The following is a 12,534-nucleotide window of genomic DNA, read 5'->3' on the forward strand; positions in this document are numbered from 1 at the left end:
TGAACATATGCATCGGGTCTGTATGACTCACTTGGTGTTCATTCCAAAATATCGGTCGGGTCTCTATGCTCTAGAATGAAGATAATGTAAAGCTTCTTCATGAGCCTCCCCGATTGTCTCTTAATCGCCATACTTATGTGAACCATTTATTTCACATGTTTGCCCATGTGGATAATCTCTTAATCAATTAGAAGAAGTTTCACAATCTTTTAATCGACCAATTAAAACGCGACTAAACAAAATTCATCAGAAAAGTTTCGAAACCTTTTAATTAGCCAATTCTTTTGTATAGATTTTGCAAACTTCGAAACAGATAAGTAATCCTGTGCCGGTTGCTCTCACTGGGAAGAGAAAAAATTTGTCGGATCAAATTGGGGCTCAAAAATTTTGGCGGCCAAAACTGGCGCCATTGAAACCCAAACGCTGTTCTCATCCCTTCTCAACCCAAACTGGCGCCATTGGCGGCAAAAATCTCTCTCAGATCCACTCACCTCTCCCCGAGCTTCCTCTGCGCCAGCCCACCATGATCCCCATCTGTGAAGGGGCACGGGGCTGATAACGGGCTCCGGCGTGGTGGCGCAAGGGCCGCGCGGACGGGCGGCGGCGCGGGGCACGGGCTGCAGCGCGGCTGCACCGGGGGACGCGGGGCGGCGGACTGGTGGCGGCGTGGTGGCTCACGGGCCGTGCGGACGAGCGGGGGGCGTGATGGTCGGGAGCTGCAAGATGAAGGACCAACTCACGTGGATGGATCCTATTATTCCATTTGCCTCCTATCCGAGCCGGCTACTTGCTCCGCCGACCTGCCGACAGCCTTGGATGCCGGAGTCCTGCGTGCAGCGGGTCTCCCTCATGCGACGGCCCTCACATGGCTGCTTCTGTAGGGGCTCACGCCACCTGATGCGTGCGGCTCCACAGCTTGACCGGCAGTAGGCACCACAAAGGTTTGAATCCTTGTATTGGTCTAAAAAATTTCTCAATCAAATGTCCTGCTATTGCATTTTCAGTTCTGCTTTCTTCGCAATATGGCTCATTTTACTTTCAGATTCTGATATGCGGTTAGAACAATTGTACTTTCTCTAATCAGGTTAGAACAAATGTACTTTCTAATATCATGTCGGCCAAAAAAGGTTAGAAGATCCGAAAATGCACTTTGTTTTCCAGAGGTTGATGTCAGGTTAGAACGAATGTTTCAATCAATGATATCAGGTTGACTGAACAAATTAATCCTTCACTCCTTCAGTAGCTCACTTTTGTGTCATGCTCTTATATTATATCAACCCTAGTACTCATCTTGTTCTTCGACACATTAGAAAACAATTTTATATTTGCAAAAACTCCCATGTGCATGTAGCATACCACTAGTTCATTTATCCTTTTTCCCTTTTTCCTGTCAGTTGCTAGATAAACCTTTGCTCTATGTGGCTGTTTTTTTAAGTATCAGCTTGCCTTTGAAAAAATAGCAGTAAAGGAAAAGTAAGAAGAATCATATATACAACAACAACAGAGCCTTTAAGTCCCAAATAAGTTAGGATAGGCTAGAGTTGAAACCCAGCAGAAGCAATCAAGGTTCAGGCACATGAATAGCTGTTTTTCAAGCACTGCTATCTAAGACTAAGTCTTTAGGTATATTCCATCCTTTCAAGTCTCCTTTTATTGCCTCTACCCAAGTCAACTTCGGTCTTCCTCTACCTCTCTTTACGTTACTATCTGGGCTTAGGATTTCACTACACACCGGTGCCTCTGGAGGTCTCCATTGGATATGTCCAAACCATCTCAACTGGTGTTGGACAAGCTTTTCTTCAATTGGTGCTACCCCTAATCTATCACATATATCATCGTTCCGAACTCGATTCCTTCTTGTATGACTGCAAATCCAACGCAACATACGCATTTCAGCGACACTTATCTGTTGAACATGTCGTCTTTTTGTAGGTCAACATTCTGCACCATACAACATAGCAGGTCTAATCGTCGTCCTATAAAATTTGCCTTTTAGCTTTTGTGGTACCCTTTTGTCACATAGGACACCAGATGCTTACCGCCACTTCATCCACCCTACTTTGATTCTATGGCTAACATCTTCATCAATATCCCCGTCTCTCTGTAGCATTGATTTTAAATATCGAAAGGTATCCTTTCTAGGCACTACTTGACCTTCCAAACTAATATCTTCCTCTTCCCGAGTAGTAGTGTCGAAGTCACATTTCATATACTCAGTTTTAGTTCTACTGAGTCTAAAACTTTTGGACTCCAAAGTCTCCCGCCATAACTCCAGTTTCTGATTCACTCCTGTCCGGCTTTCATCAACTAGCACTATATCGTCCGCAAAAAGCATACACCAAGGGATGTCCCATTGTATGTCCCTTGTGACCTCATCCATCACTAAGGCAAACAAATAAGGGCTCAAATCTGACCCTTGAAGTAGTTCTATCCTAATCGGGAAGTCATCTGTGTCTCCATCACTAGTTCAAACTCTAGTCACAACATTGTTGTACATGTCCTTAATGAGCCCGATGTACTTTGTTGGGACTTTATGTTTGTCCAAAGCCCACCACATAACATTCCTTGGTATTTTATCATAAGCCTTCTCCAAGTCAATAAAAACCATGTGTAGGTCCTTCTTCTCCCTATATCGCTCCATAACTTGTCTTATTAAGAAAATGACTTTCATGGTTGACCTTCCGGGCATGAAACCAAATTGGTTCATAGAGACCCGCGTTATTGCTCTCAAGCGATGCTCGATAACTCTCTCCCATAGCTTCATAGTATGGCTCCTCAACTTAATTCTCCAGTAATTAGTACAATTTTGAATATCCCCTTTATTCTTGTAGATCAGTACCAATATACTTCTCCTAAACTCATCAGGCATCTTGTTCGATCGAAAAATATGGTTGAACAGCTTGGTTGGCCATACTATAGCTATGTCCCCGAGGCATCTCCACACCTCGATTGGGATACCATCCGGTCCCATCGCCTTACCTCCTTTCATCCTTTTCAACGCCTCTCTGACCTCAGATTCTTGGATTCTTCGCACAAAACGCCTATTGGTGTCATCAAAAGAGTCATCCAACTGAATGGTTGTATCCATATTCTCATAATTGAATAATTTGTCAAAATACTTTTGCCATCGATGTCGTATCTCATCCTCCTTCACCAAGAGATGCTCCCTTTCATCCTTAATGCACTTAACTTGGTTGAAGTCCCTTGTCTTTCTCTCACGAACCCTAGCCACTCTATAAATGTCCTTCTCTCCTTCCTTCGTACTTAAATGTTGGTAAAGATTCTCGTACGCTCTACCCTTTGCCACACTTACAGCTCGCTTTGCAGTCTTCTTTGCCACCTTGTACTTCTCTTTGTTGTCCACACTCCTGTCATGGTACAAGCGTCTATAACATTCTTTCTTCTCCTTAATAGCCCTTTGAACTTTCTCGTTCCACCACCAAGTATCTTTAGCCTCGCCTCCACTTCCTTGGGTTACTCCACAAACCTCTAAGGCCACCTTCCGAATTTTGGTTGCCATCTTCTCCCACATGTTTTTTATGTCCTCTTCTTTCTTCTAAGAGCCCTCTTTGATAACCCTTTCCCTGAATACCTCTGACTTCTCCTCTTTTAGTTTCCACCACTTTATTCTTTCAATCTTTGCTTCTTTATCCCTACGGGCACGCACCTGAAAACGAAAGTCAGCCACCAAAAGCTTATGTTGAGAAACAACACACTCCCCTGGTATCACCTTGCAACCCAAGCATGCTCGTTTGTCCTTTCTTCTTGTGAGGACAAAATCAATCTGGCTAGAGTGTTGTCCGCTACTAAAGGTCACTAGATGAGATTCTCTCTTTCTAAAGATAGTGTTGGCTATCATCAGGTCAAAAGCTACCACGAAGTCTAGAACTTCCTCCCCCTCCTAATTCCTACCACCATACCCAAAACCTCCATAAACTGCCTCGAAACTTGCACTTGTAGTACCTACATGCCCATTAAGATCTCCTCCTATAAAAAGCTTCTCACTACTAGGTACAGCTCTAATCAGGCCATCTAAGTCTTCCCAAAACTGTCTCTTAGCACTCTCGTCAAGGCCTACTTGGGGGCATATGCACTAATTACGTTCAAGACCATATCACTAATGACAAGCTTGACTAAGATAATCCTATCTCCTTGCCTTCTCACTCCTACCACACTATTCTTGAGGCTCTTATCAATCAAAACTCCTACTCCATTTCTATTCGCGACTGTCCCTGTGTACCAAAGCTTATATAATTGTTTTAAACAAAAGACGACTCACCATGTCCTCAGACCAACGAGCATAGTTTTTCGTGCAGCTATCACTGCTCACTGCTGGTTCTATCGAGCATATGTAGGGATATATCATTTTTCAACGCTTTAGGTACATATGCAAATCAGTGGTAATACAATTAAGAATGCTACTAGTAGGTTCCTAGTTCTCAGTGAAATAACAGAGCAGCAGACAAGTCCGCTCAATTGATCTACACACCTCCGGCTGGCCGGAGTTAGTGGAAGGTTTGCTGTGTGTAACGATCATGGTGCATATAGTCACATGTAGCTAGCTTGTGTACATATAACATATCCTAAGTGTTTGAGAAATGAGAACAGCAAAGGGTCTGTTTGGTTGGCCTGATGCTGGGCTCTTGCATCCACGTATGCGTATAATCTCCTAGGGAAGTGTATTTGGTAGCTAGCATGTACTCACAGTCACTTCTTTGATTTAGTAGTACTACAACTCAGTCATTTTGTAGTCCTATCATACCTTCTCAAAATTCAGATTGGTGAAATTGACATCTTTGCTTAGTGAATATATATACCGGTCTGCTGTGTTCTGCAGAGTAGGAGCTCACGCTTCACCTGGTTTTTGTCGAAGAGATCCTACTGTTAATACTGATAATGAAATAGTGTTATAAGAATTTGACTATCGTATCAGAGTTCTTGCTATATGGCTATAGTATATGCTCCTGAATGTAAGCTAGTACAAATAACTACCTCAGTGACTTTTCAATCTTATCTCTTATCTCTTGTGTGAATGCAGGCAGTGGGTTTCTCATATTAGAACCTTGGAATCTTACATCTTTTACTGCCAGCTTTGTGTTCAGCAGTGGTTTTGACCACGAGTTGCAGGTCTGAAATTTCACCATACTTGATAAATGTACACCCTGGAACTGAATCAATCATGATTTATGTGTGGTCCTTTGGTCTGCCTAAATTGCTTCACTGAATTTATAAGCCATCTGCAAGTGAAAGCACAAACCAATACTATACTGAATTATTAGATTTTAGTTGTGATACTGATCAGTTATTTAAGGTCATTACAAAAGGTCAAGTACTCATTCTTAGGTCTGCTGAACTAAGCTGAAAACTATTGAGAGAAACCATGTTCACTTCTGGAATACAAGATGACAACATGAAAATATCAAGCATCAATGGAAAGAGAAGTTCTGAATATCATCAATTTTTTTTGTTGTCTTCGATACACAAATGACAGGCATGTTAGCATATGATACGCTCAGAGATGTGGGCTGTCCTATGTAGCTTTAAACTAATGTATTAACAAGGATACTGTAAGTTCTTGTCCAGTCTGGTACACATAATTTTGATAACATTTTTTGGCTCTCTCGATCCTGGTAGTGATAGTGGAATGGACTGTCCACTGCTCATATAAAAAATCAGTGCTGTTAGTTGTGAATTATAAAGCTTAAAATCGATTTACACATATGCCTCTCTTTTGTAGAGAGAAGGGCATATATGCAGCTAAAATATGTATCCAGTTAACCTAAATGGGATTGGCAACTATAAGGGCTAAAGTGTTTATCTGACTTCTTTTCCTCAATTTGCTGTGTTCATTAGATTCTCTTATACATAATCTATTGAAGCTGGTAATATATTTATGATTGCATCTTACAAGTTGAATTTTTGCTGCAAGAGTGATCTAACTAAGTTTCCTTTGGTCAACTCTTCTCATTTCCTAAATATCTTTAGCCCTATGCGACTTCCTAATAAACTTTTCATTTTACAGTTTCAGCAAGGATGCATAGTCTCAAGAAGTGATACAACAACTTTAGTGCCTACCAGCTGCAGCCATCTGTTTATGTATATGGGATCACTAGCTACTCGGTGTTTGGTGTTGAATAAACCTTCCACTATGTTAACTAGCAGCTCTTGGCAGTCTATGTTATAAGTTGAGTAACTTCTGTCTTTTTCTATGTAAATAATATTATGTTTCTTCGGGGACAATTAATGAGAGGCCAGGAAAGGAATTTTTTTCTAGACATGTTACTACAAGAGGTAGCTTGATAATTGTTATTATTATGAGATGGTGCTTTTTGCAGCTCACTATTACAGATCAAAGCTCAAGATAAACAGTGCACTGTCAATGCTGGTATTTTATTGCTTCTTTCTTTTTTTTAACGAGCTGTGATGTGATATTTACCCAATTTATATTGACACAAACCACTTATTGATTCATTTCCCCATCAACATTGAATGCTATCTGCCATGTTTAGTTGTGTCTTGAACTCCTTGGTGGTCTCCTAGATGTTTGTACGATTCCCTGTCTAGAATAGCTAATAATATTACTGAAAGTCCTTGGTGGTCTACTATTGATACTTCTGGCCCAACTATATGTTTCAGCCTCTTGTAACGTAAAACTTTTGATGCAATAGTGACCATGTGACGCATCGAATCACTAAACCTAAACCTATATAATAGCAGTCACCTATTGCATCAGAGTTTAGCATTATCAATCCGATGCAATAGTACTTACTACTTGCACCCATATTCTAAACAGATGCAATATCTCTTACATATTCCTCATAGAAGGTTTGACCAACATGTTCCTCGGTGTACATGTTGGTCTCATGATTTTGCTCCATCTAATTTTATGTACTTTTTTGTTTTCAGATTTTCTTCTTAAGTGTACATGTTCCTCTAGTGATAGCTCCATATAATTTTACTTTTTTTTTTGGATTTTCTTCTTAAGTGTACATGTTCCTCTCGTGATCTTGCTCCATCTACCCTATCTTCAGCTTGGCCCAATACACATAATAGGCTCTGACATCTACACGACCTTTTTAATCGTCTACTCCCTCCTGCTCTTGTGTCATGTGAGGACCTCGGTACAATTGTCTATTAGCTAGAAGGACACTAGTGCAATGCCTTTTGCCAATTGTGAATTGGATGATGATCAACATGTATATGTTTCTCCATAACACTTTGGTGGTAACATTATGTTGTATTACTATAGGGAATATACTTGTCACATATTTTATGTGTTTCATTTATGTGTTACAATATAGTACCAACTTTTGCGTTACTATAATTGTTGCCAGTAACACATTTTTATAAAAAAAATGTATTTTGTATTACAACCCAAGTCTGTAACACGTAGTTTTGTGTTATTATAAAATTTCTTAGGAACACATTGATGAATGTGTTACAAGCGTGTAACAATATCATGGTTAAGCCTATCATGGGCTTGGTCCAAAACCCAGCCAAACCTGTGCGAGTGCGACGCAAAGGTTTATGTGATAAAAAATAGTCCCACTGGATTCCTAATAAAAAGTACTTTCCTATGGTCACAATTTGTTTGTTATGAATATTATTTTCTTATTAAGAGAACTTACTGACCAAAGTGTAATTTGAAAACCATGCCTTGAATTTTGAAATGGAGAGAGCTTTAATAATAAAGATTGCAGTTTATCAATGTCCTCCTTTGTTCCACTATGTTTGTCCATAACAAAGTCCTCATGTAAAAAGAGAAGGAAGTGGGGTCGGGAGAAGGAATAACAAAGTCCTGATGTAGTGTTAATAAAAAGGTTTACAGTTTCTCAACTTGATGTTATATTTGTCCATAACTTAATTTTTTTGGGACAGGTCTACGGGCAGGGGGGGGGGGGGGGGGGGGGGGGAGGGAGAATCCCCCACCCGATTGATTTCATTGAATCCCCCACCTGATTGATTTCATTGATGTTGGCTCTCAAATAGCCATATAAGTTTACAAATACACTCCATAACTTAATTAGGGGAAAGGTTCGAGTTTATTTTTGACCCTGAATAGTGTTTATTTTTTATAGGACAACAATACATGAACTCTAAACTGGACTTAGAAAATAAAATCACACAGCTCTATCAGACCATCAAAGGAAATATAAGGCATTGCTACACGAGTCCAGGCTCTCTCTCATCCACAAGAACTGCTGTTACACAAATTCATACAGCCGTCATACATCAGCAACTTCACCGCCAGCTAATCTTTAGAGGAGCCACCTCCATCTGCTGGTTCGGGGTCAGCTGCTAATCGACCTGATGCATCTGCTGATTCAGTGTCATCTGTTGGTTCGCTGTCAGCCTCTGATCCATCTGATGCATCTGCTGATTCACTGTCATCTTCTGATCCTGCTACAACTGGTGATTCATCATAATATGTCGATCCACCTGTTGCAACCATGCATATAGATTATTACTATTTCAACTGAACCTGGATATATAAGGGGAACTGTGAATCTATGCATGGCCAATGGCAAACCTGTAAGGCAAACTATATTTACATTGCAACAACGAAGTAAAATGATCCATGGGAACAACCTAACAGATATAGATCTGAATTCTTCATCTTGAGAGCATTTACAACTAACACAATGGTCGTCCATGCTCCTAGCTCGGAAGATCGCATGAGTAAATTGGAATTCATCTCTGGAGCATAGCAACATTACATGCATTTCTTGTATGGATGAAGATGACTAAAGGTGATGCAAAATAACAAGAACATATACGCAGGAGGCTTGCAGAGTTAGACATAACTATTACCTCTCCACTTTAGAATGCCGGCGTGAGACAGCAAAGCCCATAGGTGGGTGATGAACTCGCCACCCCGTGCGAGGTACTCCATATGTTCCTGCACATTGTCGGATGGAGCGGCATAGACCAGCGCCCCGGCCCAGAATTCTGCTAGCACCTCCCAACGGTTGGACATTGCTTCCAGACGCTTCCCAAACGCCACACCCTGCTGGAAGATGCGGGCTCCCTCACTTGACTCATCATCTTGCCCTAACCTCCTCATCGCCTCCAATTTGTCCTTCACCCCATGCAAAGACATCCTCGCTGCATGTGCAACTTCATTGTACACAGATTTAGTCCCTAGCTCTTTTCTATGGAGTAGGCGTGGCGCGGAAACCATCAAATACGCGCAATATTTTGATAGAGCGGCGGCCACACCATGATTCTTCTTTACAGTCTCCTCAACATCCTCATCCCGAACAGCGAATCCCTCCTTGTGCATCACTAGTTCACAGTAACACGTTGCAACATGCCACCTCATAATAGTGACAGCATGGTCAGGAAGAAAAAGAAATCTAGAATCAACAGACCATCCATTTCTTTCCCATGAGGATGGCCAATTGTGTAGTTTACCTTTGCTCTTTATAAGAAAATCAACAATGGCTGTCTTCACATCAGCGTGCAACTCAATGTCATCCCCTGTCTTGACGCCCCACATTTCCTGGATTGCTTGTTCAATGTACTGCAATCCAAGAATCCCAAGAAAACGGGAACATATTTGGTAGCCACAGCCCCCGAGCACACTAAGTGGCTTGTTGCACTCTGTCGTGTTGATCGATTCGATCAATGAATATTGCCCAAGCTTGTTTTTCCAGAGAGAATTCTTGTCAGAGTCAGTCCTTCCTACAATCCATCTTCGTAACCTCATCCAACAGCTTAGCTGCTTACCATTCTTGATGTAATCACAGGCAAATGCAACTCTGGCCCAATTTGACGACCAACAGCGTATCAAATGGAAAAATTGCAGCAAAGCCAGGGACACCAATATAGCTAGAGTAATAGTAAGGTCTGTTGTGGTGGTGTCAACGACGATGGTGCCACCATGAGTAGTATGGGTACTCCTCCTCCCAGGTATCACAGCTGCTACTCCAACAAAACATATTCCCATGATCGAAGCTAATGCCCAAATAGTCGCAACTTTTGATTCATAATAGTAAAGAAATGCTTTACTGGTGAAAAAAGTATCATAGAGAAAGGCCAACTCAACCTCAATCACCTTAAAGACCCTCGTATAGTCGATGGCCCCATCCCTGGTCATTAGAAGCCCTTCCAAGACGAATTTGTGAGCCACCCAATGCCTTGATTCAGCACAGTGCAGCCTATAGAAACGCCGCTGCAACAAGTGGGACAGAGAGAGGGACAGGCACACATCGCTCAAGAAATGGTCTTCACTGCACTCATGTATCTTGTCTATGGTGATGACATCGTCAGGCGATGATACAGTTGGTAGGAATTTTGCCTTGCTCTTGTCAAGGGGCCAGTGGACCACATAGCGGTACCCGATAAAGTCCCCGGGAAAACTTAGTTGATCTGGATCATCACATCTTGTTGAATAACCTATAACTTCCGCTGCCATAGTCGCTTCAATCATTTGGATCATATTGCGCTGTATGCTTGGCAGCACAAGTGCTAGTGACCTATGAAATCCCTTGAGGAGAGTGATGCTGGATAGCAAGATGATGGCTATGTAACCAACATCACTGGAGATGGTCGAGATGCTGATCAGCAACACATACCCATAGTAAAGACAAAGCTGGTATAGCATGTTCCAGAGTTGGTTCTTGTACCCTAGGCCATAGGCTGTGATCCAGTCGATGCAGCCAAAGAGGGCGAGCAAGGACACAGCCCAGATGGGGTACACCTCGCTCTTCACGGGCGAAGATTGCATCAGGCCAATGCTATATGTGCCCAGGGACAGAGATACCACATTTGCTGCAAGGGCGCCCTTTTGGACGATCCAGTGACCGGACCAGCGGCGGCAGGAGCCAAAGGCAGCAAGGAAGAAGGAGAGGGCAATGGCCAGCAATGCCAGTGCCTCGATACGGACCACTGTCCCCCTAGGGCTCTTCCATAGGTCTCTCAGCTGATGGGGCAAGGTTGCCGAGGTTGCGATTATGTTTCCCAATTTCTGCTCCACAATCCCCATGCGGCGATAACCCACCTTGAAACAAGAAGATTGTGTTGTAAGGCAGGATGCTGATCTAACTGTAACTGATGTTTGCTAGTTGGTGCTATATACACTGTTTATCATATTATTATCATTTTTCTGAGGAAAATTATCATGCATTATTTCCTGGCATAAATAGCTAAAAGATGTCCAAATCTTGTGAATGCTCACTTTTTTTATTTAAAAAACAATCAAACATTTTTAGAAAGGGGCTATGATTCTCGGTTTGATTTCAGATATAAGTCCATCTGGACTCATGCACGGGGATTAAAGTGAGTTGTGTAATGTCCCTAATTACTATCAATATAATCTTTACCATACTCCCTTAGTTAGACACATCTTTTTCCGAAACACCAGTACAAGTTCAGAAGCTCATAAACGCATGCACGCACACCCTACCCCTATGAATGCAGACCGGAACATATCTAGCTAAATAAGGACAAAACTTAAAAGAGAAAGTAAAAAAGGTGCTTGAAGTTGCTGATGGACTTATAATAGAATTACAAAGAATGCCAATTTCACATATATTCAGAACAGGATGTACTATGTACTTAGGTTAATATAAATGCCTGTGCGATAGGGATAGAAAAGAGTTATGTCCTCCTGACATGTCTGAAAGCAATTATTATTTTATATGAAGGGCAAACCAAATATTAGTGTTTTTACATAGCTCTTTCCAGCACTAGGATTATGGCCAAAAAAGAAGAAAAAGAAATCTGCATGTTATCATCGCAACAAGTGAATTCAGCGACATTCACTTACCATGCTTGATGCTTGTACCTCTCTCTTCCTCTACGAGTTGAGTTCCCCTGTTGGGTCAGCCTTCTAGCTCCTTTATAGACTATCAGAATGGCAATCTCTCCTCTAATGCTGCAAATGTCACTAGGAGGGCTCCATCTCCTCATGAACTGACTAAGATGTTCTTGAAAGTAGTTTCCAGATCTGGGCACATGTTTAGATGCTTCATGTATATAGTTGCTCACCTTTGCCTGTCGGTAGTCTTTCTTTATGCGTTGCTCTTCCTCTTCACTTACGTATTCCATGTACTGACAATATTCTAGTTCTAATAGTGGAAGCAAATGGAGGCTTTAGAGTGACTCACAGCTGCACTGGCTTAAGGCTACAGGTCACCTGTTCTCCGTTGTGTCCTTTTTAGAGGTGCTACTGTAGAGGCAATAAAGCAGCAAGACAAGCCGGAGGCATCAGTTTCGCATCCACAGCCTTTGGCCTCCACTGATCTTGCAAAGCCGAAAAAGTTCAAACCACCTCATTGTTTTAGGTGTAAGTGTAATGGGCATTTTGCAAATTGTTGCAAGGCGGATCTAGATTGTTTTATTTGTAATAAGAAGAATGCCCACATTTCAGCAAAGTGCCCTCTTGTTAAGCTTCCAAAACCAACAGTGTCCATGCTAGGTTTTACTAAGAATGAGCTGGGTTTTTTCCACGTACCAGATTTCACTACCGGACTCCTTGAGTTTGCCGAGTGCCCGTAACACTCGGCAAAAGACATAAAACACTCGGCAAAT

The 12,534-nt window shown here is 41.8% G+C and overlaps 1 protein-coding gene and 1 long non-coding RNA gene across 2 annotated transcripts; one reads left to right on the forward strand and one right to left on the reverse strand.

The window, feature by feature from the left end:
* Window positions 1-449: 449 nt before the first annotated feature.
* LOC136506469 (uncharacterized) lies at window positions 450-6,352 on the forward strand. The gene is made up of 3 exons (XR_010771619.1): window positions 450-941; window positions 5,039-5,127; window positions 6,023-6,352. It is a non-coding gene; the product is annotated as an uncharacterized lncRNA (long non-coding RNA).
* Window positions 6,353-8,213: 1,861 nt separating this feature from the next.
* Window positions 8,214-11,859, reverse strand: LOC136506455 (uncharacterized). The gene is made up of 3 exons (XM_066501384.1): window positions 11,771-11,859; window positions 8,812-11,002; window positions 8,214-8,439 (listed from the first exon to the last, which is right to left on the reverse strand). Exons 1-3 carry the CDS (start codon window positions 11,771-11,773, stop codon window positions 8,252-8,254), a joined length of 2,382 nt encoding a protein of 793 aa, XP_066357481.1. The 5' UTR covers window positions 11,774-11,859; the 3' UTR covers window positions 8,214-8,251.
* Window positions 11,860-12,534: the final 675 nt, after the last annotated feature.

Source organism: Miscanthus floridulus, chromosome 15 (genome assembly GCF_019320115.1).
Source record: "Miscanthus floridulus cultivar M001 chromosome 15, ASM1932011v1, whole genome shotgun sequence".
NCBI classification, from domain to species: domain Eukaryota; kingdom Viridiplantae; phylum Streptophyta; class Magnoliopsida; order Poales; family Poaceae; genus Miscanthus; species Miscanthus floridulus.

Coding starts and splice junctions, on each gene's coding strand:
- LOC136506455 (XM_066501384.1), bottom strand. Junction 8,440..8,811: donor CGGCATTCTAAAGTGGAGAG/GTAATAGTTATG, acceptor TGGTTGCAACAG/GTGGATCGACATATTATGAT.